Source organism: Dipodomys spectabilis, unplaced genomic scaffold (assembly GCF_019054845.1).
Source record: "Dipodomys spectabilis isolate Male_0828 unplaced genomic scaffold, ASM1905484v1 ptg000085l, whole genome shotgun sequence".
In the NCBI taxonomy this organism is placed as follows: domain Eukaryota; kingdom Metazoa; phylum Chordata; class Mammalia; order Rodentia; family Heteromyidae; genus Dipodomys; species Dipodomys spectabilis.
Genome location: NW_024870762.1, coordinates 5,632,912 through 5,657,065, shown reverse-complemented (window position 1 = coordinate 5,657,065; position 24,154 = coordinate 5,632,912). Strand labels below are relative to the sequence as shown.

General features: G+C 49.1%; 2 protein-coding genes across 7 annotated transcripts; both read right to left on the bottom strand.

The window, feature by feature from the left end:
* Positions 1 to 293: 293 nt before the first annotated feature.
* Psors1c2 (psoriasis susceptibility 1 candidate 2) lies at positions 294 to 1,705 on the bottom strand. Its single transcript, XM_042684134.1, has 2 exons — positions 1,608 to 1,705; positions 294 to 1,025 (listed from the first exon to the last, which is right to left on the bottom strand). The coding sequence occupies exons 1-2, from the start codon at positions 1,660 to 1,662 to the stop codon at positions 670 to 672; spliced, it is 411 nt and encodes a 136-aa protein (XP_042540068.1). The 5' UTR covers positions 1,663 to 1,705; the 3' UTR covers positions 294 to 669.
* Positions 1,706 to 3,771: 2,066 nt separating this feature from the next.
* On the bottom strand, positions 3,772 to 23,875 carry Cchcr1 (coiled-coil alpha-helical rod protein 1). Of its 6 annotated transcripts, none has more exons than XM_042684044.1 (18): positions 23,800 to 23,875; positions 22,683 to 22,815; positions 22,400 to 22,607; positions 20,434 to 20,737; positions 16,805 to 16,968; positions 16,526 to 16,712; positions 16,280 to 16,390; positions 14,750 to 14,899; positions 12,781 to 12,891; positions 12,570 to 12,676; positions 9,097 to 9,209; positions 8,888 to 8,933; positions 8,585 to 8,733; positions 7,855 to 8,043; positions 7,377 to 7,478; positions 4,811 to 4,962; positions 4,530 to 4,698; positions 3,772 to 4,070 (listed from the first exon to the last, which is right to left on the bottom strand). In XM_042684044.1, the coding sequence occupies exons 2-18, from the start codon at positions 22,696 to 22,698 to the stop codon at positions 3,958 to 3,960; spliced, it is 2,391 nt and encodes a 796-aa protein (XP_042539978.1). In that variant the 5' UTR covers positions 22,699 to 22,815; positions 23,800 to 23,875; the 3' UTR covers positions 3,772 to 3,957. The 6 variants fall into 6 exon arrangements, with proteins under 6 accessions (XP_042539978.1, XP_042539980.1, XP_042539981.1 ...); XM_042684046.1 differs by having other exon boundaries at positions 4,530 to 4,656; XM_042684047.1 differs by having other exon boundaries at positions 16,577 to 16,712.
* Between the last annotated feature and the right edge of the window lie 279 nt (positions 23,876 to 24,154).

The window sequence follows — 24,154 nt, the reverse complement described above, 5'->3', positions numbered from 1 at the left end:
TCTTCAGTAGAGTAGAAGTGAAAAAACATGGGTCTTTCATATTCCTTTCCCCACCCTCCCACACCCCATGAGAATCCATGTGACCTCTGTTTCATTTCCATCCCTCCTCCAGCTGAGCCCCACAATCCATTGGCACTCTATCTAGGCAAGACAGGAACTCAAGTTACTTCTAATTTAGAGCTTAGAGGACGGCATCTGAATATATAAAAAGATAAGCACTGATAAAGAAGTAGCCTACAGTTAAAATTAAGAAACCATGGTTTTTATTTTTCCAATTCATGGAAGCACCGTCATTGGCAACAGATGAATTCCAGCCAACGGCCACTAGATGGCAGCATTGAATACAATGTTGCCGAGCCTCCCTGGCATTACCACGTTGGGAAAGACTGGGAAGGGGAAGGGGAAGGGGGTCTGGGGAAGAAGCACAGTTGAGGTAGGAGAGTGTGCTTTTGTGGTCAGAGAAAGGAAGAAGGTGAGAAGCTGAAAATGGGCCGCCAGAGGAACGGGCAGTATTAAGGACACCATCTGAGTTCAGAGTACAACTGAGGGAATGAGGAAGGGAATTCGACAAAACTGGAACAATTTTAAGGGGAAGCAGAAGGGTAGAGGTGAACTTGGGGGCACTCTGCCTGGAGGCCCAAGTCACCTGTCGGGGGGGGGGGGTCCTCATTATCTGTATTCTTCCTGGGGTGGGTCGAGGTCTGGCTCTTCCTGAGAACCATGGTCCACCTCTGGGGCAGGAGGCCATGGGTTTTCTGGAGGCTGAGGCCCTGCTGGCCAGGGGTCATCAGGCTTGGGAGGTTGAGGAGGTTCAGTGCTAGGGGGTTCAGGGGGCCAGACACCAGTTGTAGATACATCTCTCCAGGGACGGTTAGGGCCTGGAGGTGGAGGGTCTTCAAAGAGGGGGGGTGCCCCTGGCCAGGGGTCACCAGGGATTGGGGGACCCTGAGGCAGTATGGGGGAGCTCTCCTCCTCTGTAGACTCTGTGGGTGGGGTAGGGAGTTGGTCCCCACTGCCTGAGATGCCTGTGGAAGAGGAAGGAAAAATGGTAAGAGATGGTAAGGGCGACTTCCCTCCTCTCTGGGAGGGACACAGCCTGAGCAGACACCATGAACAACGCTCAAAGTGACATCCCACATTCCCTGTAAACATTTCCCAAATATACCCCAGAAATCTTAAGGTGACGTTGAAACCCTGGACTGACTGAACCATGCAGTTGACCTACTTTAAGAAGCCTGGAAACCCACCAAATAAACTCCATTTAAATGTGGCTGGGAAACCCCACCAACACCCCCTTCTACCAGACTCATTTGCACCCAAAATGGTCTACACCTTGATCCCATGCAGCATGTAGACCCCACTCCACAGCAACCCCACCACCATGAACAACAGCTCCAACAGCCCCTCACACTTGAACATTGAGATTGCCACCCGGCTTCCCCTGAGCCAAGCAAAGCTCTTCCCCTTAATGCCCAGAATCCCCTCCATTCCTGGGCACCTCCAGTTCAACCCTGTCCTTCTTTGTGGCCACCTTCACTACATAAAAGATGGGTCATCTGGGCCATGTCCATCCCGCCAAATACACTCCTGGCCTCTCCCCGGCTCACCTCCGGCACACAGGCAAAGGACCAAGAGTCCCAGCAGCTTCCAGTTAAGCATCATGGCTGTCCACCGGCCCCCAAAGGTGGGGTGCACTGAGTCTAGGTGCCTGGGAACCCCAAGAGGATTTATAGGGGAGGAGGGAGAGGAGGAAGTCAGTCTTGGGGGGAGGGGCCAGACCAGTGACCAAGGAATCCCATTAGAACCTAACTGGTTGAACCCGTTTGGAAGGCCCTAGCTAATGTAGCATGGCGTCTCTCATTTTAGTCCCCCAGCCCTGTACCCAACTGCCAGCTCTCCCCTATCAATGACCCAGACCCTGAGTCACCCCACCTTTGTTTTTACACCCTGTCTACCCACACCCCACAGCAACCAATTCATCTCCATAATCACAGGGACATCCACCTTTCATCTGGATCTCTTACTGAAGCCAAAAAAAAAAAAAAAATAGGGGCAAACCCTGCGTGGGGAAGCACTATTAATTACAGGGCAGCAGGCAGAATGCCAAAGCTGGGGGGGGGGGGCGCTTTTGAAACCTGGGATGTTAGTGAGGCAGTGTGAGCTAGCACTCCAGCCTCAGCCCCTCACCCTTATCTTGGGGGGCGGGTGGGGGGAGGGGTTGACTTCTTACTTAGCCTGGCACTTCCACTCCCTAGGGACCAGGCATGCTGCTGGCTGGCTCACAGGCCCTCTTCAGTCATAAGGGGACTCCCAAGCAGTGACACCCAAGTTCTTCCACCCAGGACCCACCCTGGCGTGGCTACGGAAGAAGGAGACAAAGATATCCTGGTTTCCTCTCCCCACACAGAGCTGGTTGCACCAGGTCTAGCCCAGAGGCTGGGAAACAAGGAGTTGCACCATGGGTAACCCCAGGACCCCCTCCCCTTCCCAACCCCATTTTGGTCCAGGGCCCAGTTCTATGTTCCCTCCTCTTAAGTCTCAGCACACTTGTGCCTCACAGCTCCTTCTAGAATGCAGTTCCTCCCCAAGCTGTTCCCACTCAGCCAGCATCTCTCAGTGACACTGATGTCATATTCCTGGCTCCTGTGGGGACCAACATCCCTTCCCTCACTACCCTACCTGCAATCCCCCATTCCAGCCACAGACCACACCTCACCCCAGCCTCCCCCACTCTTCTGCTCTTCCTCCCTCACACCACCTGTAAAATGCAAGTCAGAGCAGGGCACTGGTGGCTCATGCCTGTAATCCTAGCTACTCAGGAGGCTGAGATCTGAGGATGGCAGTTCAAAGCCGGCCTGAGCAGGAAGGCCCATGAGACTCTTATTTCCAATCACAGAAAAAGCCAGAAGTGGCAATGTGGTTTAAATGGTAGCCTTGAGCAAAAGGAGCTCAGAGACAGCACCCAGGTCCAGGATTCAAGCCCCAATACTGTCCTCCCCCAAAATGCAAGTCAGATCACCTTGCTCCCCTAAGTATATGTTCTATTAACTTGGAATAAAACCCAAACTCCTTATACTGGTCTTTTCTTCCCAACATCCTCTGACCCACTAAGCCCTCCTGGCTCAGCACAAGGTCCCCTCATCTAATGCTGTCAAATTCTTTCCCTTGCCTCACTCTACCTTGCTAGCACTGTCAGGGGCCTCTTATTTATCCTGTAGTGCTTATTTTTGTTTCCCATTAGAATGTAGGTGCCTGGGCTCAGAGGCATGGCCCATCAATCACTGTGGCTTCAGCTAGGACAGTCTGGCTAAGATTCTTCTTGAATAAGGGAATATTTAACTTCCTGCTCCTGGCATCTTTCAGAGGAGAGTTTAAAGCTGGGAAGCTAGGTGCTGGTGGCTCACATCTATAATCCTAACTAATCAGGAGGCTGAGATCTGAGGATTGTCCAAAGCCAACCAACACAGGGAAGTCTATGAGACTCTCATCTCCAATAAAACCACCAAAAAAAAAAACAGAAGTGGAACTGGGACTCAAGTGGTAGAGCACTAGTTTTGAGCAAAAGAAGCTCAGGGAGAGCACGTAGGCCGAGTTCAAACCCCAGGACCAGCAACAATCAATCAATCAATTGATCAAATAAAGAAACACAAAGTAGACTAGCTAGGAAAGGGGTGTGGAAGGAGGTACCACCAGAGTGGCTGTGGAGGGCCACTTGGCAGAGCCCCAGGAAGATGGCCGTATGCCTCTGAAGCCGACATTTCAAACCAGGGCTCTACCACAATCATCTTTATTTAGTGCGAGAGAATTCAGACATGGTGGAGGCTGATGTCCCCAAGGCTGGATGGTGATGAGGGCTGGACTGCCCTCACCCCATTTCTCCTGGATCCTCTTATCCTCCTGGGGATCCAGCCCCAGACTGGCTTCCCTCTGAGTTCTACTGCTTAGCTGCTTAGCTGCTCAGCCATGGACTGGAGCGGGAGAGTTCTGGTTGTCTCCTTCACAAATGGCTTCCTCCTTGGAGATGGACTCACTTAGACCCTGTAGGTTATCAAGCAGGAGAGAGAGGGACCCTGGGAAAGAAGACACCAAGGGACAGATGTCAAGGTGAGAGAAGGCTCTGGACTGCATAGGATGGGAGGGTCTAGGGTAAGTAGGGATAACAAAGGCTGAGGGGCCTTTTTTTCCTCCTTTTTTCCCCTTGTTAACAATATGGGGATTTGAACATTAAACTTCACATTTGTTTGGCTTCCTTGCTCAGCTAGCGCTCTACTACTTGAGCTAAGCCTCCAGTCTGCCTTTTTTTATTTTTTTGTTAGTAGTGTGCCTGAACTCTGGGCCTGGGTGCTGTCCCTCAGCCCTTCAGCTCAAGGCTAGCATTCTACCACTTGAGCCACAACGCCACTTCCGGCTTTTTCTGCTGGCCTAAAACCTCCATCTCCAGAATTCAGCCTGCAGAGTAGCTAGATTACAGGCATGAGATCAGGATGGAGACTCCTGATTGCCCCTACCCCTTCTGCTTAGTCCATTACCTTTTATGGATCCCCTGGTGGGCAGGGCGGTGGCTGAAGGTGCAGATGCTGTGGATCCTAAAGGCCAGGGGCTGGACTCCACAAACTTCTTATCCAATATGGAGGGAAAAACCGCCAACAGCCGCTGCTGCTTGTAATGGGAGAGGAGACCCTCTTGCTGCAAGGTGGCCTGGGAAGGAGAGGGTTAAACGCCACCTAGCCCCAGCAGAGCCTCCCCCCCCTGCTTCCACCTCTTTACCCAGCAACCAGTCTACCGTGGGCTCTGGTGTGTTATCTCCTACCATCATGAGGTTCTTGTCCCTCTCCAGCTCCTGAACCCTTCGAGTCAGCCTCTCCCCCTCTTCCTTCCGGGCCTCATCCTGCAGACGTCTGAGTTCCTGGTTCCGCTCCTTTTCCCGGGTGGCTTTGCGCTGGATCTGGCGCAGGGAGACCACTACAGAAAAGTCAGGTAAGTGCGGGAGCCAGCTACCGCAAATCTGAGACTGGAATGCAGGCCAGGAACACTGGCTCCCGCTGGGAAATGACTCTGCTCTGTGTCTTCTTGGTACAGTGGACAGGGTGAGCTGATATCAGCTCCAAGGACCCGGTCCATCTTCCCACCCTCTACCCTTATAAAATGAATGCACCGGTGGCTTATGCCTATAATCTTAGCTACTTAGGAAGCTGAGATCTGAGAATCCAAGTTCTAAGCCAGCCTGGCCAGTAAAGTCCTTCTCATTTTCAATTAACCATAAGAGCCAGAAGTGGTTCTTGTGATAGAGTACTAACCTTGAGTGAAAAAGCTAAGGGACAGAGCCTAGGCTCTTAGTTCAAGCCCTAATACCAGCAAAAAAAAAAAAAAAAAAGACCAGAGATAACTTAAAATTATATTAATGAGGGACTTAAGCCGTAGGTAGAGCACCTGCCCACCAAGCAAGAAGCCCTGAATTCAAAGCCTAGTACTGAAAAAAAAAAAAAAAAAAAGAATGTGTAGAAGTGGCACTGTGGCTCAAGTGGTAGAGTGCTTGTCTTGCTTGAGCTGAAGAGCTGAGGGACAGTGCCCAGGCCCAGAGTTCAAGCCCCACAACTGACAAAAAAAATAAATAAATAACATCAAAAATGAATGTGTGGCCAGGTGCCAGTGGCTCATACCTGTAATCCTAGCTATTCAGGAGGCTGAGATCTAAGGATCGAGGTTTGAAGCCAGCCTGGGCAAAAAAGTCCGTGAGACTCTTATCTCCAATAACTACTCAGAAAAAGCTGGAAGTGGTGATGTGGCTCAAATGATAGAGCACTAGCCTTGAGTAAAAGAGCTCAGGGACAGCAACAAGGCCCTAAGTTCAAGCTCCACAACCAAAAAAAATAAAAATAGAAAATAAATGTGTGGGCTGGGAAGGTGGCTCAGTGGTAGAGTGCTTGCCTTGCATGCATGAGGCCCTGGGTTCGATTCCTCAGCACCACATAAGCAAAAAGAAAAAAGCCGGAAGTGGCACTGTGGCTCAAGTGGTAGAGCGCTAGCCTTGAGCTGAAGAGCTGAGAGACAGCGCCCAGGCCCAGAGTTCAGGCCCCATGACTGGACCCAAAAAAAAAAAAAAAGAAAAGAAATGTGTGAGGGAATAAATGAGAGAGCAAATGCGGCAAATGGTAACTGTCCTATCTACTTGAATTATATAAATGAGTAGTCACTAATTATGTGACTCTAACTCATCCAGGTGTTTGAAGATTGTGTTTAAGGGGAAGCTGCTAATAATGATGGGGATCCTGATGGCATTTGTTGAAAGGTGGTGACTGGATCTGCAGTCCAGCGGCTCTGCAACTCATCACACAACTAGCCTTTTTTGGGGGTACTCTGGCTTGAACTCAGGGCCTGGCACTTACTAAGCTTGCTTGCTCAACAGGTATTTAGCCATACTTCCATTCTACTTTTTACTGGTTAACTAGAGATGGAGTCTCCCAGACTATTCTGCACAGGCTGGCTTAAACCAAGAGCCAATGGGTCTCAGCCTCCATAACAGCCAGGATTACAGGTGTGACCCATCAACACCTAGTTCACATACTGTTTCTTGATCTGCTTCTTACTACAAGAGAATTCATTTGTGTCATTCCTCCATTTATTAACTTGCATGCTTCAATAAAGATAATAGGGACCAGCTGGGAAGGTAGCTCAGTGGTAGAGTGCTTGCCTTGCATGCATGAAGCCCTGGGTTCGATTCCTTAGCACCACATAAGCAGAAAAAGCCAGAAGTGGCATTATGGCTCAAGTGGTAGAGGGCTAGCTTTGAGCTGACCTGCTGAGGGACAGCGCCCGGGCCCAGGGTTCAGGCCCCATGACCAACAAAAAAAAAAAATAGGGGCCATACTGGGAATGTGGCTTAGTGATAAGAGTGCTTGACTAGCATGCACGAAACCCTGGGTTCAAGTCCTCAGTATCACATACACAGAAAAAGCCAGAAGTGGCATTGTGGCTCAAGTGGTAGAGTGCTAGCCTTGAACACAAAGAGGCTCAGGAACAGTGCCCAGGCCCTGAGTTCAAGCCCCAGGACTGGCAAATAATAATAATAATAGTAATAGTAATAATAAGCGAGCATCAATGTCTCACACCTGTAATCCTAACTACTCAGGAGGCTAAGATCTGAGGATCATGGTTCCTGCCTGGACAGGAAAGGCCAGGAAACTCTTTATCTCCAATAAGCCACCCCCTAAAAAAACCTGGAAGTGGCACTGTGGCTCAAGTAGAAGAGTGCTAGCCTTGAGCTGAAGAGCTGACAGCCCTCAGGCCCAGAGCTCAAGCCCCATGACTGACAAAAAATAAAACAAAATAAATAAGTAAATAATAATAGGGCCACCTCCACCCTGACCCCATCTCACCAGCCTTGGCCTGCTCCCTTCGAGCCTCATTCAGTCTCCTCTCTGTGTCTGAGAGCTGTTCCCGCAGCCGACTCTCCACCTCAGCCACTTTCTCTTGCAGAGCTGGAATCAAAGGTACAATGGGGCCAGGTGCCAGTGGCTCACACGTGTAATCCTAGCTACTCAAGAGGCTGAGATCTGAAGATCGAGGTTCAAACTAGCCTAGGTGGGAAAGTCCATGAGACTCTTATCTCCAATTAACCACCAGAAAATAGGAAGCGGCACTATGGCTCAAGTGGTAAATAAAGCACTTGCCTTGAACTGAAGAGCCCAGAGTTCAAGACCCACAACCAACAGAAAAAAAAAACAAAAAACAACTCAAGCCCAGTGTCCAGGCCCTGAGTTCAAGCCTTAGGACTGGCACAAAGAAAAAAAGGTGCAATGGGGAGCATCAGGAGGAGCCTCCCACCTCCACAGCAGCACCATGCCCATCCCACACCTTGTCCGTAGATCTCTTGCTGCTGGGTCAGCTCCTGCCGGAGACTGGCAGCTTCCTTGGTACTCTCCTGCTGGCTCTGACGAGCTGCTTCCAGCTGCAACCCCACGCTGGCCAGGGACTCCTGGGTACGCTGTAGCTCCTGCTCCAGCTCCTGGGCCACCTTGTTCAGCTGCTGACACTCTGCCTCCCCTAGGAGGGAGACATTATTCTCCTCAGATCTTCCATGCCTCCCATATCCCTACCCATCCATCACCCATCCACCACCCACCCATCCATCCATCCATCCACTACCTACCCATTCATCCAACCACCACCACCCCCCCACACACACAACCATTCATCCATCTACCACCCACCCATTCATACATCCACCATCCATCCATCCATCATTCCATCCATCCACCACCCACCCACCAATCTATCCATCCATCTACCATCTACTCATCCACCACCCACCCATCCATCCATCCATCCACTACCTACCCATTCATCCAACCACCACACACACACACACACACACACACACACACACACACACACACAAACCATCCATCCATCCACCACCCACCCACTCATACATCCACCATCCATCCATCCATCATTCCATCTATCCACCACCCACCCATCCATCCATCCATCCATTCATCCACCACCCACCCATCCACCCATCTATCCATCCATCCATCTACCCATCTACCCCCCACCCATCCATCCATCCACCCAGTTGTACCTTGTTCCCGCACTCGGCCCACTTCCTGCTGGATGAGATGGGCACTCAGCTGGAGCTCTGCATCTAGGCGGTTCCGTTCTTCCCGAAGCTGCTGCAACTCCAGGTTCATGTCCGAGTCTACTGAGGTTGGGGGTAAGGGTGGAGGACAACTGGGACAGAAAAAAAAAAACAACAACAACAACAGCTGCATGACCACTTGAGCCTCCATCCCTTGGCTTCTAGCAGTTTAACACCTAAATGCTCCCCAAATGCACACAGCAACCCCCCACCCCCTGCCCTGACCTCAAAGTACCCAAACTTCACCTTTCCTTGCGCAGTTGAGCAAGGGCAAGTTTTCGAGCCATCAGACCTAGGAGGGAAAAGGCAGAGAACAGAGATGAGTTTGCAGGGCTGAAAGGGAAGGCGGGGGAAGGAAGGGAAATGTGATACAGGGAATAGACGCATGGATGTGGGGCTGTAGAGCAGGCTGGGAAGAAGGCTGGAGCCAGTGGTGCCACAGCTGCTCAACCTACCGCGAATGGTGTGGACCTTGCGGACGGCGTAGCTAAGTCTGTTGGCGAGACTGGGAAGCCGGGCGACTGCTTGCTCCACCTTTATCATGTTGCTCTGGAAGCACATCTGGGAGCTGGGGAAAGTATATGTCACTGAGCCTCCACCCTCACCTCATCCCTAAAGGACCTGTGGGGCCTTCTGCAAACATCTCTATGTAACTGTTAACTGAGTGATCGAGGAGGGGAAGGGGACAGAAGTTAGGAAAAGACAAGGTGAAGCCACAGAGAGGCAGAAACTAAGTGCAGGACTTGGTGCTAGAGCTCCCCTCTAAATCATAACCAAGCTCCTTAGGAGGAGCAAAAAGGAAAAAGAAGGAGGAAGGAGGAGGAAGGAAGAGGAGGAAGGAGGAGGAGGAAGAGGGAGGAAGAAAGAAGAAGGAGAGGGAGAAGGAGAAGAAAGAAGTAGAGGGAGGAGAGGAGAGGGAGAGGAAGGAGAAGGAGAAGATGAAGAGGATGAAGAAGAGGAGGAGAATCTGAAATCTGAGAGTTTGAGGCTTTAGTGACTGTTAGATAAAAATGATCCAAAGCCGGACACTGGTGGCTCACGCCTGTAATCCTAGCTGCTCAGGAGGCTAAGATCTGAGGATTGCGGTTCAAAGCCAGCCCAGGGAAGGAAAGTCCGTGACTCTTATCTCCAGTAAACCACTGGAAAACTGGAAGTGGTGCTGTGGCTTAAGCGGTAGAGGGCTCACCTTGAGCTGAAGAGTGCAGGGACAGCACCCAAGCCCAGAGTTCAAGCCCCACAAACACCAAAAAAAAAAAAAAAAGATCCAGTTTCCACATCTTAAAAAAATAAGTAAATAAAAGTGGAGCCGAATGCTGGTGGCTCTCACCAGTAATTCTAGTACTCAGGAGGCTGAGATCCTGAGGATCACAGATCCTCAGATTCTGAGGATCCACTTTACTCCCAGCATTTCTGGCAGTTAATTGGACATAAGAGTCTCATAGACTTTCCTGTCATGGCTGGCTTCAACCGTGATCCTCAGATCTCCGCCTCCTGAGTATCTATGATTATAGACATGAACCACTAGTGCCTGGCTCACTATTTTTTTGAGACAACTCTTAATATTTATCCTAGGCTGGCTTTGAACTCAAAATCCTCCTGCTGGGATTACAGGCATGAGCTACCATATTCGATTTCAACCTGTTTTTTTGGTCACTATTATGCACAAGAACTCAGGTACCCCTGGAGTGAGCCCAGAGTGTAGATTCCCTGTTAGCAATGAATGCTCCACGTGGTTTATCAACTGGCTGTGCTAGCGCTGGACTCACATGGTTCAGTAAAACTGAGAAGTGAAACAGGCCTGCAGGGAGGAGCCAGTGAGTATCAGGGGGCAGGGCTGAAATCTCAGAGAACTGTACAAGTCTCTTCCCACAGAAAAACAATGACAAAGCTGGCAGCATAATAAAGACCATTTTCATCAACATTTACTGTGGTTCTTTTTTTTTTTTTCTTTTTGGGTCCAGTCATGGGGCCTGAACTCTGGGCCTGGGCGCTGTCCCTCAGCTCTTCAGCTCAAGGCTAGCGCTCTACCACTTGAGCCACAGCGCCACTTCCGGCTTTTTTCTTTTTGCTTATGTGGTGCTGAGGAATCGAACCCAGGGCCTCATGCATGCAAGGCAAGCACTCTACCACTGAGCCACCTTCCCAGCCCCTTACTGTGATTCTTACTGAAGCCATTTCCTGATAAATTCTCTAGATCATATAAAGACTCCATAACAAACCTGGCAACAACCTAGAATTTTGATTACTTTAAGCCTGGAAGACTTTGGGGGTAATAAATCAGTAATAAGAATCATTTCTCCTGGTTCCAAAGTAGAACTTTGTCAAAGGCTTATCTTTCTGTTCTAGAGAGACAAGGTGCTTGCAATGGGTTGAAACTGGAGAGTGCTTCCTTATAACTAGTTGAATTCCATGAAAATTAAAATGTCCCCACTTTTTTTTTTTTTTTGGTACTGGGGATGGAATCCAGGGCCTCTTGCATGCTAAGGGAACACTCTACCACTAAGCTACAGCTCCAGACCTGACATTTATATTATTTTATTATTATTAGTTTTGGGTTTTTTTTTGTTGTTTTGGATTTTTTTTTTTTTTTTTGCCAGTCCTGGGACTTGAACTCAGGGCCTGGGCACTATCCCTGAACTTTTTTTTTTTTTTTTTTTTTGGGGGGGGGGGTCTGGTTGTGGGGCCTGAACTCTGCATCTGGGCGCTGTCCCTCAGCTCTTCAGCTCAAGGCTAGCGCTCTACCACTTGAGCCACAGCACCACTTCCAGCTTTTTTCTTTTTGCTTATGTAGTGCTGAGGAATCGAACCCAGGGCTTCATGCATGCAAGGCAAGCACTCTACCACTGAGCCACCTTCCCAGCCCATCCTTGAACTTCTTTTGCTCAAGGCTAGCACTCTATCACTTGAGCCACAGAGCCTCTTCTGGCTTTTTCTGTGTATGTGGTACTGAAGAATCAAGCCCATGGCTTCATGCATGCTAGGCAAGCACTCTACCACTAAGCTATATTCCCAGCCTATGATATTTATTTTATGTAGAGCTTATTTATTTTTGTGCTGATACTGGGGCTTGAACTAATAGCCTTGGACTCTCACTCAGCTTGTTTGCTCACAGTAGGTGCTCTACCACTTGAACCATGCCTCCAATCTGGAGGTTAGATGGAAATAGAGTGTCTCAGACTTTTCCACCTATGATGGCTTCAAATCTCGATCCTCAAATCTGTCTCATGAGTAGCTAGGATTACAGGCAAGAACTACCAGTATTTTAAATGAGTATCTAGTGAACAAATAGGAATAGCTTCAAATAAATAGATTAAATTTTTTTCCCAAGTACACAGGAAATGCCTATTAAAGAGAAAAAAAAAAGAAAAGAGCATGTATCCATTCACTACCCTTGAATACTTCTGAAGGTAGAGATCCTCCCCGCAGCTCTACTTAGTTCAAACTGCTACTACAAGAAGCAGGCAGGAGGGGCTGGGAAGGTGGCTCAGTGGTAGAGCGCTTGCCTTGCATGCATGAGGCCCTGGGTTCGATTCCTCAGCACCACATAAGCAAAAAAGAAAAAAGCCGGAAATGGCACTGTGGCTCAAGTGGTAGAGCGCTAGCCTTGAGCTGAAGAGCTGAGGGACAGCACCCAGGCCCAGAGTTCAGGTCCCAGGACCGGACCCCCCCCCCAAAAAAAAAAGAAAAAGAAAGCTTTAAAAAGAAGCAGGCAGGAGACCGGCCTCATTCCACAGAGCACAGTGGAATGTGCTCTGGTGTAATAGAGATGGAGTGCCCAGGAGAAATCAGACGCAGAAGCTTTCAAAAGGCCATCTCCTTCTAGCTGCCAGCTTTCTTGTCTGTCTTGCCTGAGATTCTCCAATTCCAAGGTGGCTCAGAAGCCAGGAAAGCAGCAGTGCTCAACCACGCACCCCTCCATGGCAGATACCTGCTTACAGCACTAGTCACAAGCTTCAGCTGCTCCTCAGCCAATGCTGTCTGCTGTTGCTGCCGCCGCCTGGCATCCTGAGCCCGGTTCAGCTCCATCTGCAAGGACTGGGAGGATGTGGTAAAGAATAAGATGCCTCTCCCATGCCTGGCACACAGACTCCTGCCAGGGGCTTCCTCATCCTCTCTAAGACTCTGCTTCACACTCAGACCTTGGCGCCCATCCGTTCCACCTCCACTTCAGCAGCTTTATCCCGAAGGGAGCCCTCCAGGATGGCCTGCTCTTGGCTCTGGACTGTCACTTGTTCCTGAAGCTCAGCCACCTGGGAGAAGAGGGGAATTATTTAACACAGTCTAGAGCCAAAGGCCATTGGGCCAGGATGGGGGGGAGGGGGGGAAACTAGGGGTTATAGACAGGGGCAAAAAATCTCTTAAGAAATGCCATAAGTTGCTGGGCACTGGTGGCTCATGCCTGTAATCCTAAACACTCAGGAGGCTGAGATCCGAAGATCGTGGTTCAAAGCCAGTCCAGGCAGGAAATTCCATGAGACTTGTATCTCCAATAAATCTCTAGAAAACTGGAAGTGGTGCGCTGTGGCTCAAGCAGTAGAGCACTTGCCTTGAGCTCAAGAACACAGAGACAGCGCCCAAGCCCAGAGTTCAAGCCCCACAGCCAAAAAAAAAAAAAGCCATAAGTCAGGCACTGGTGGCTCACACCTGTAATCATAGCTACTCAGGAGGCTGAGCTGAGGATTGCAGTTTGAAGCCAGCCTGGGCAAGGAAGTCTGTGAAACTCTACCTTCAGTTAGTCACCAAAAACACTGGAAGTGGTGTAGCTATAGTGGTAGAGTGTTAGCCTTAAGCAAAAATCTCAAGGACGGGGCTGGGAAGGTGGCTCAGTGGTAGAGTGCTTGCCTTGCCTCATGCATGAGGCCCTGGGTTCAATTCCTCAGCACCACATAAGCAGAAAAAGCCAGAAGTGGCGCTGTGGCTCAAGTGGTCGAGCTCTAGCCTTGAGCTGAAGAGCTGAGGGACAGCGCCCAGGCCCAGAGTTCAGGCCCATGACTGACAAAAAAAAAAAAAAAAATCTCAGGGTCAACACCCACCCAGGCCCTCAGTTCAAGCCCAGGATTGGCACATGCGTGCGCGTGCGTGTGTACACACACACACACACACACACACACACACACACACACACACACACACACACACACACACACACACACACACACACACACACACACACACACACACACACACACACACACACACACACACACCTCTTGAGGAGACAAGAACCTGGGCCTCCTGAGGACAGTTAGTCCAATTGTCCTTCCAAAAGCATGTTTCATATAGTCACACTTTGAGGAACCACCATTTGACCACCCCCCCCCCAAAGACACACACACCCTGACCTTACCATTCATCTTCAGATGGTGTCTGTCACCTCTCTAGAGAAGATAGCTCGACTATTCTACCAAAGGCTGACTCACTTCAGTCTCTGCCACATCATCTTTCACACTTTGTTTTATAACACATATAATTGCTTGACATTATTCAACTGTCTGCTGAGTCTTCATTATAAATCTGAATCTCACTGAATCTGCTTTGTTCAGTGCTGTGCACTCAGCAGTGACAAACACCAACTCTTTTTTCTTTTTTGGTGCTAGCACCAGAGCTTGAACTCAAGAGTCTTGTGCTTTCATTCAGCTTTTTCATTCATGCTTGAGCTCTACCATTTCTTTTTTTTTTTTTTTGGGGGGGGGGGGGGTCCAGTTGTGGGGCCTGAACTCAGGGCCTGGGTGCTATCTCTCAGCTCTTCATCTCTACCACTTGAGCCACAGCGCCACCTCCAGCTTTTTTTTCTGCTTATGTGGTGCTGAGGAGTCGAACCCAGGGCCTCATACATGCAAGGCAAGCGCTCTACCACTGAGCCACCTTCCCAGCCCCTTGAGCCCTACCATTTCTGCCACATCTCCAGTCCAACATTTTTTGATGGTTAATTGGAGATGGAGTCTCATGGACTTTTCTGCCCTGGCTGGCTTCAAACCACAATCCTCCACGTCTTAGCCCCCTGAGTAACTAGGATTATAGGCATAAACCACTGGCTCTAAATATTCTTTTGAATAACTGCCATCCTTGTACATACGGTAGAATGCAGGGAGAAACGCAGCCACTGACCTGGCCCTTCAGTTGCTTCATGTAATCTCTGTGCTCTATCTCCTGAGACTTAAGCTGTACCATGAGGGTGAACACCTTCTCTCGCCAGCGCTGCAGCAGGGACTTGCACTTCATAGCAAATTCATTCTCCAGGCAATCTGAAAGTTGAACCTGAAGGTAGAAAGAAAGTTGTGACTCCTGGGGCTGGGAAGGTGGCTCAGTGGTAGAGCGCTTGCCTTGCATGCCTGAGGCCCTGGGTTCAATTCTTCAGCACCACATAAGCAAAAAGAAAAAAGCTGGAAGTGGCACTGTGGCTCAAGTGGTAGAGCGCTAGCCTTGAGCTGAAAAGCTGAGGGACAGCGCCCAGCCCCAGAGTTCAGGCCCACAACCAGACCCAAAAAAAAAAAGAAAGGTGTGATTCCTGGAGAAGCAAAGAGGAGAAGGGCCATGATTGTTTTTGTCTTTGCCCTGCCTGAGAAGTGAAGCCAAAAAAAGTGGAGGAGCTTGAGCTAGGCATCAGTGGCTTACACTTATAATTCTAGTTTTTCAGGAGGCTGAGACCTAACGATCACAGTTCAAGAGCAGCCCAGGGAGGAAAGTCTGTAAGACTCTTATCTCCAATTACACACCAAAAAGCCAGAAATGGAACTGTAGCTCAAGTTCACTAGCCTTAAGCAACAAGGCTCAGGGACAATGCCTAGACCCTGAGTTCAAGCTCCAGAACTGACACACACACATAAAAAGAGGAGTTTTGGAAAAGACAGGTCCCAACAGGTTAGCCAGGGGGGAGGGGGAGGGCCAGTGGCTCATTTATGAAATCCTAGCTACTCAGGAGGCTGACTGATAACTGAGGATCGCAGTCCAAAGCCAGCCCAGGGAGGAAAGGCTGTAAGACTCTTATCTCCAATTAACCACCAGAAAACCAGAAGTGGCGCAGTGGCTCAAGTGGTAGAGCGTTCACTTTGAGCTGAAGAGCTCAGGAACAACACCAGACCTAGAGTTCAAGCTCCAAGACCAAAAAAGAAAGACAGACAGAAAGAAAGAAAGAAAGAAAGAAAGAAAGAAAGAAAGAAAGAAAGAAAGAAAGAAAGAAAGAAAGAAAGAAAGAAAGAAAGAAAGAAAGAAGGAAAGAAAGAAAGAAAGAAAGAAAGAAAGAAAGAAAGAAAGAAAGAAAGAAAGAAAGAAAGAAAGAAAGAAGGAAAGAAAGAAAGAAAGAAAGAAAGAGAGAGAGAGAGAGGGCTGGGAAGGTGGCTCAGTGGTAGAGTGCTTGCCTTGCATGCATGAGGTCAATTCCTCAGCACCACATAAGCAGAAAAAGCTGCAAGTGGTGCTGTGGCTCAAGTGGTAGAGCACTAGCCTTGAGCTGAAGAGCTGATAGACAGTGCCCAGGCCCAGAGTTCAGGCCCCACGACCAGCAAAGAAAGAAAGAAAGAGAGACAGACAGAGAGCAAGCAAGCAAGAAGCAAGCAAGCAAGTGTTGCAGCAGGGACTCACAGGGAGGCCAGGCAGTAACCTTAGGGTCAAGTGATGACTGCCTAAAGAGAACCATACCTTCCTGGTCAGTTCCTCCTCCTGCAGGGTGAGCATGTGCATGAGGCTCTGTACGCGCACCTGCAGCATCTCCGTGGTGGCACGGAGGCTGGTCCGCTCCTCCTCCAAGTGCTGCAAATGATGGGAGAACAGTGCCAATTAGGGCCTCCACAGCCCCCCTCCAGCAGCAGCCAGTCTGGGTCCATGGACAGCACTTCCTTCCTCTTTCAGACCATATACTTCCCCAAGAGCTGCCCTCATTCTGACCTGATTTCCCACAATGCCCCCTCCAGGGCTGCACCTCGACAGTCCCTCCACCTGCACAGTGTCCAGAAGCTCCTTTCGTTCAGGTTCCCATGCCTGGTCACAGACCTCCAGAGGAACTTGTTCCCCCACGTATTTCCTCAGATTCTCTACCAAGGTCACCTGGGCCGCCAAGTCTTCTTGAGTCTTGCTAAGGTAGGATGGAAATGCGCCAGCCATCAGTGAGGCTGGAAACCTCCACGGTATCCACCACCAGTCCCCTCAACCACTCTGCCCACTTACGTCAGCTGCTTCCTCAAAAGCTCAGCCTCCTTCTGGGCCATGGCCAGTTCCTTGGCCTCTGCTGCCCTCCTGCTTTCTAGACTATTCAGAGACTTCTCCAAACCCTCGGCCTTGCTGGTCAAACTGGAAAGAGCTTCCTGATGAGCCTGAGTCAAGGAGGACAGCTGTGGAGAGAAGAGCAGGCTCATCAGGGGCCAGCTGGGCCCATATTGGAAGGCCTTCCAAACTTTTCCTCTTCTTTAATTGTGTCACTCCATGACCACAGAGAACCACCCAACAGATCACCCAACTCTGTGACACATGGAGACCATCTTGACATCTTGTTGTCCCCACTCAATTTCAAATCCATCCACAGTTCCTCCCAAAACATCTTCAACTACCAACAATCTAAGGTAAGCCTGGACAATGGCCACTTGCTCCTAGAGTGGTCTTCAGAATTCTTCAGTGTCTTTTTGTGGCCCTGGCCAGGCCCACTTTCTTGAGCTCCCTCCCTCATTACTTCATGCCAGCCACAGCAAGTCTACTGGACATGGACTTCTCATTCTGCAGACAGCATTCTCCCCTTCTTAGAAGTCTCACTAGCCCTTAATCCCTCCCCATGACCTCACTCTGGCCTATCACTGTCTCAGCTTTCTGAGCACTGGTACCCAATCTGACATTCTCTTACTTTAGTATGTACTCACCATTTGCCACACCCCATGGAAAAGGATCCTCTAAGAAGGGAAGAATCTTATCTTTTCTCCCTACTTTAAGCAGCACTTGGGGCATGAGAGCCAACTAATACTGTAGGATAGGTGAATGAGGAGGGAAAGTAGCCCCCTTGCTTCTGCCCCTGTCCTTTCCTGACTCCATACTACAATAAAGAAGTGATATAAATCACAAAAGTTTGTTTTTCGTTTGTCAGTCATGGGGCTTGAACTCTGGGCCTGGGTGCTGTCCCTGAACTTTTCTGCTCAAGGGGAGTGCCCTACCACTTGAGTCACAATGCCACTTCTGATTTTCTAATGGATAATTGGAGATAAGAGTCTCATGGATTTTCCTGCCTGGGCTGCCTTTGAACCACGATCCTCAGATCTCAGCCTCGTGAGTAGCTAGGATTACAGGTATGAGCCACCGGCTACAACACCAATTTTTTTGGACCTAAAAAAGCAAATCTACTCAGGTGGCGGTGGCTCATGAGGCTGAGATCTGAGGATCGTGGTTCAAAGCCAGCCCAGGCAGGAAAATCCATGAGACTCTTATCTCCAATAAACCACCAGAAAACCAGAAGTGGCGCTGTGGCTCAAGTAGTAGAGCGCTAGCTTTGAGCTGAAGAGCTGAGGGACAGCGCCCAGGCCCAGAGTTCAAGCTCCAAGACCAACAAAAAAAAAAAAAATCTGCTCATGTCATTAAAACCTTTCAATGGTTAAACATCTTTTTTTTTGTTGTTGTTGGCAATTTTATAACTTCTGACAATGAGCAGTTCTCATCCATACTGATGGTAAATTTTTTGAACATGGTAGCAGAGTTTATATTTGGTTTAGGTGCTGTATGTATTTGGAGAAATTTCTCTAGTATATAATTACAGAAATAGGGCTGGGAAGGTGGCTCAGTGGTAGAGCACTTGCCTTGCATGCCTGAGGCCCTGGGTTCGATTCCTCAGCACCACATAAGCAAAAAGAAAAAAGCCGGAAGTGGTGCTGTGGCTCAAGTGGTAGAGCGCTAGCCTTGAGCTGAAGAGCTGAGGGACAGTGCCCAGGCCGAGTTCAGGCCCCACGACTGGACCAAAAAAAAAAACAAAAACAAAAACAAAAAAAATTACAGAAATAGTCCTACAAGAATGGTTTGGGGTTTTGGCTTCAAGGTTCTCCTGTACTGCTCACAATGGTCTGGAAACTCCCAAGTTCAAACAATCCTCCCACCTCAGCTTCTGAAGTAGCTGGGATTACAAGTATTCACCACCACACTCAGGTCTCATAATTTTTATTTACCTATTTATTTATTTTACCAATACTGAGGCTTTAAGAGTTTGAACACAGGGGTTGGGAAGGTGGCTCAGTGGTAGAGCGCTAGCCTCGAGCTGAAGAGCTGAGGGACAGCGCCCAGGCCCAGAGTTCAGGCCCCACGACCAGACCCAAAAAGAATTAGAAAAAAAAAAAAAAAGTTTGAACACATGCTCTCTGAGCTTGCTTGTTCATCAAGCATTTTACCACTGGAGCCTAATGGCCTTTTCTACCCTGGCTGGCTTGGAACTGTGCATCTCAGGCTCCTGAGAGGATTACAGGTGTGAACCACCAACACCCAGCTCTCATCATTCTGAAGTTATACAGTTCTCAGCTGGTCCCAATGCCTTGCTCTGCAGCCTGCCCCCACTCCCAACCCCCCTCACTGCGTTCGCTCAGGCCTCCATGTGGTACCCCACCTAAGTAAGTGTTCAACAACACCAGCTTCCCTACTAACTTATATGCCACTTGACCAGCCAACTCCTGCACAGCACAAATGTCCCCTTTCTCTTAAGTTTCTTTCATGAATTGTGTGTGTGTATATATATTCTTTTTTTTTTTTTTTGTCAGTTGTGGGGCTTGAACTCTGGGCCTAGGCACTGTCCCTGAGCTCTTCAGCTCAAGGCAAGCACTCTACCACTTGAGCCACAGCGTCACTTCCAGTTTTCTGGTGGTTTACTGGAGATAAGAGTCTCACGGACTTTCCTGCTGGGGCTAGCTTTGAACCGTGATCCTCAGATCTCAGCCTCCTGAGTAGCTAGGATTACAGGCATGAGCAACCGACACTTGGCTGAATTGTGTATTTTTTAACTATCTCACCTTTGTATATTTTCTGACAAGGATTGCTGGTTTTCCCCTTAACCAATTCTTAGGTACACATTACATACTAGAAATATTAACCTATTCCTATGCCATGAACTGTAAGTATTCTTCTCTAGTTTATCACTTATTCTTTACTCTTCTGTCATTTGAATGTTAATATTATAAAGCCCAACTTTTTTTATGGCCTCTGAACTTTGGCTTAAGGTTGAAAGGCCTTCCCCACCCCAATGTTTAGAATTCACTCCTATTTTCTCCTAATACCTTTTGGTTTCATTTCTTGACATCATTGGTTAGGGTGGCTTTTCCTAACCCCAGATTTAGTGTTCCCTTGCCCTTTACCTTCAAGGAACTTCTCCAAACTGCAGTTTATTAATTGTGATCACATTCAATGTCAAATATGTGAGTACTGAATTAGGCTGTAAGGACAGGAACTCAGATAATCTGATTATTAAGTGCCCAGTTCCCGTCTCAGTGATCTCAAAGAAAAGCACTGAATTTCCTCACTGAATAATCTCTCTTTCCCATGTCCACCTTCCCCACTTTACTCTCTGACCCCACTCACAGATGAATCAGGGACCTGGAATAAAGTAGGGAAGACTAATTCCTACTAGAGGAAGAAGGTAGGATTCAACTAGTATAAAGTCACTTGGCAGACAAGTGCAGTCTGAATAAGATCCAAACACCCAAGTTCTGTTTTTTCCTGGCTATCTACTATACTCCTTCATCAAAGATTTCTTTGTGCTATCACTCATGGAAATCCCTCTGTGAGGTCTGCTCTTTGCTGGGAAGCTCCTGACCAGCTACCTCTCCCACCTTCACATTCACCTGCTCTTGGTGCAGCCTCTGAACCTCCTCCAAGTCTCGCTGGCTTCCCTCTTCCAAGTTCTTCCGAATAATCTCAGCTCCAGCCAAGGCAGCACGCAGGCCTTCAGCTTCAGCTTGGCCAGCCTTCTCCGCCTGCGCCAGAGCCTCCAGCTCCATGGCCTGGGTCTCCAGTCTCATCTTCTGCTGCAGAGAGGTTTCTCGAAGGGTCCGGACCTCATCCTCTAGCCGCCGCAGCTCCCTCAGCTGCCGAGAGATTAGCTGAGCCTGCTGGCTCAGGGCCTGAGACCCCTCCAACTCCACGGACCTTCAAAGACAGGTTAGTACAGGGGCAAGATGTGTCTCTGGTGTTGGGAGGGCAACCAAGGACATAAATGGAGACAGAAAGGAGGATGAAGCTGAGGGATGGGGACCTCTGTCACACATCAGTAGCAGCATTCATCATGTCCCTAATGAGGCAGTACCTGGTGCAATCCCAACACTCAGGGGTCTGATGAAGGAGGATGAAGAGTTTGAAGCCAGCCTTGGGCTACAGAGCAAGACCATGTCAAGGAGAAAAGAAAGGAGGGAGGAAGGGAAGAGGGGGGGGGGAAGAAAAAGGAAGAAAGATCGAAAAGGTCCTTATTAAAAACATTAAGCCCACTGTCTAGGTTCAGAGGACCTTGGAGTTAGTGAGCCTAAGGAACATGATCTTTCCAGATAGATATATTAAACATTAAATTGCACATCATGAGCCCATATATTGTAAGTGAACAGATTAGAAGATGCAGAGACTTCTCAATTCTGACTTAAAGGCAAGTAAACATAAGGCAACATGGAGATAAGGAGGTCCTGAGCTTCCAGTATCAATATGGCAAGGCCAAGTGCTAGGTACAAGCCTATATCAAGTGTGTGGTGTACTGTATAAGGATATGAGAGGGGCTAGGAATGAGGCTTAGTGGTACAGTGCTTGCTGAGCATGCATGAAGCACCAAATTCAACACCTCAGTACCACATACACAGAAAAAAAGCCAGAAGTGAGGCTGTGGTTCAAATGGTAGAGTGCTAGCTTTGAGCACAAACAGGCTCAGGGTCAGTGCCCAGGCCCGGAATTCAAGCCCCAGGACTAGCAAAAAAAAAGGATATGGGAGGATAGTACATTGGTGTACCTCTCTGAACCTTTGGAAAACAATCTACTAGAGTCATGTGTGTTTTCTTTTTTTTTTTTGGTTGGTTGTTTTGATGTTGCTTTTGGGGTATATTTCGTTTGTTTTGTTTTTACTGGGGTTTGAATTCGGGACCTTGAACTTTGACTTCAAACTATAGTCCTCGGATCTCAGCTTCCTGAGTAGCTGGTGGCATGAGCCACCAGCACCTGGATCAGAATCTCATTTACTCATTTTTGTTATATCCATCACTAGTGTCTAATATACTTATTATTTATGCATTGTAGGTACCAATAACTGCCTATGTAGAAACATACTAAGTTGGGGCTGGAGATGTAGTACTTGCCTACCATAGGCAAGCCCCTGGATTCCATCCTCAGCAACAAATATACATATCACACACACACACACACACACACACACACTAAGGAACCCAAGCCAAAATAGAGTAAGACTGAACTCACAGCCTTGCTATTTCTTTTGTTCTGTTTTTTTGGTCTGTTATGGGGCCTGAATTCAGGACCTGGGCACTGTCCCTCAGCTCTTCAGCTCAAGGCTAGTGCTCTACCATTGAGCCACCATGCCACTTCAGGCTTTTTCTGCTTAAGTGGTGTTGAAGAATCGAACCCAGGGCCTCATGCATGCAAGGCAAGCAGTGCACCAGCGAGCCAGCTTCCCAGCCTTAATTTCTGTCTAGCTTTAAATGTGATCCTCCTGCCTCATTCACCCAGTAGCTACAATTGTTTACAAATGTGCGCCACCATGTGTAGTCTAAGGAATCTGCTCACTGAAGGACAGGAGTACACCAAGCACTGGTTCCCTACCTGCCTGTCCGCCCTGGCCCCTGCATATTGACAGATAAATCTTGTTCCCACATAGTCACTGGAGGCCGCTGAGTGTCTATCCGCCTCTCTGAGCCATGGATTGGAGATCGGACCTCGGGGAAGTCTGAGACCCAGGTGGGAGCCATTCTTGGCGGATTTGAGAAGGGCCGAGCTTGGAAGTGGGAAGGGGGCATCAGCCCCGTGAAACCTGAGGAATCACAAGAGCAACCATGATCAGATTCTGAGGGAGAAGCAATCTCGTACCCTTCCTGGCCTTACTGACCTGAAGGTGGCAACATCTCCACTTTATTTGAAGACTCTAGATTCTGCCTCCAGCCATCTATCTTCCCCTGGACAATAGGAGAAATAAGGACACTCCAATTCAATTTTCAGGTCACCTTCCAAAGAGAAATCCCCTACAATAACAAAGTCATAATTCTTAAATTACAGTGAGGTCCACCCAATTCTCAGCCCCTCTCTTCCTACTTCCCAATAGAGGCAGGAAATACCCCAAGATCATTTGCTTCTCTCAACCTGACTCCTGATAGGACAGGGCTATAACCATGGCATGGAAACAATGTACAAGGCCTTACTCGTTACTTATAGGATTCTGGGCAGTGCCTTTACCCTCCTCGGTAAATTTCTGTGATCCCTGCTGTTCCGGGCTGGAGGTGAGAAAGGAGGAGATACACAGCGGAAGGGTCTTGAGCCCAATCTCCAGAGTTCTCTCCATGGCTCGCCAGGGCTTTGAGGAAGCCCATCCAGGCACCACCAAGCCGTGACTCCAGGGTCCTTCCCTATCATAGCGCCCGGCCAAGGCAGAGCACCAGGACAATGAGTCCACATGCAGGGGCTACGAGTCTCCTTAAGACCCCTGGAAATCCAGACAGCCTAAAGCCCATGGCAGAGAAGCCAGTTTCCTGACATCTCATCCAAACCTCTCTGCAACTTCCCCTTAGTGTTTCTCCGGTATCCCTTCGGCTTCCATCCCTGTTGCCCTATCTCTAGCGTCCTATAGCAGCATAGTCTGGGGTTTTTAAGAGCATCGTTCACCCTGGCCCCCCCAACCCAAGCTCATTTCTTTCTTTTTTTTTTTTTGCAGGAGCTTGCGATTTCCCTTCCTACATCCTAGTCTGCTTTTATACTGAAGAAAGAAAACAAACAAACAAACAATCTGGTCCTTCACTCAGCTAATGCCTGCTGTTCTCCCCCTTCCCTCCCCTAAACACCCCAGGATCTTCACCCTGCTGGACCCTGAGCGCTAAGGCTGTTTTGAACACCTCAGCTGTTCCTTTACCCGGCTCCTGCACCCCTCTTCCCTATGTGTCCCCTAACCCACCCCAGGACCCCCTTGCTCAGCCCCTTCCCGCCCCCAACTGACTCTAGCGAACGCCCCTTACCCAGCGCGAGAAACCCCTTCGGTCCTCTGGCCACACCCCCTAGGCGTCGCTCGGGACGCGTCTGCCCCTGATTGCGCATGCGCCAGGCGGGTATGCTGGCGGGCTCTTCCAAAGTTTTTTTTTTTGCGCCGGAAGTAGGAGGCCATGATGCACGCAAGCGCAGTGGAGTCTAAGGCTGGGCCTAATTAACGCGTCGAGACTTCTACGCGCCCTGACGGCTCCACCCCACTCCAGGAACCCGGGAAAACCTGAGAACTAATCAGAAAACGCAGAAGGCGGGAGATAGAGGACCTACCCAGCTGGCCGTCCAATGGAGCACAGGAGAGCAAATGAGCTGACCAATCAGAAACAGGAC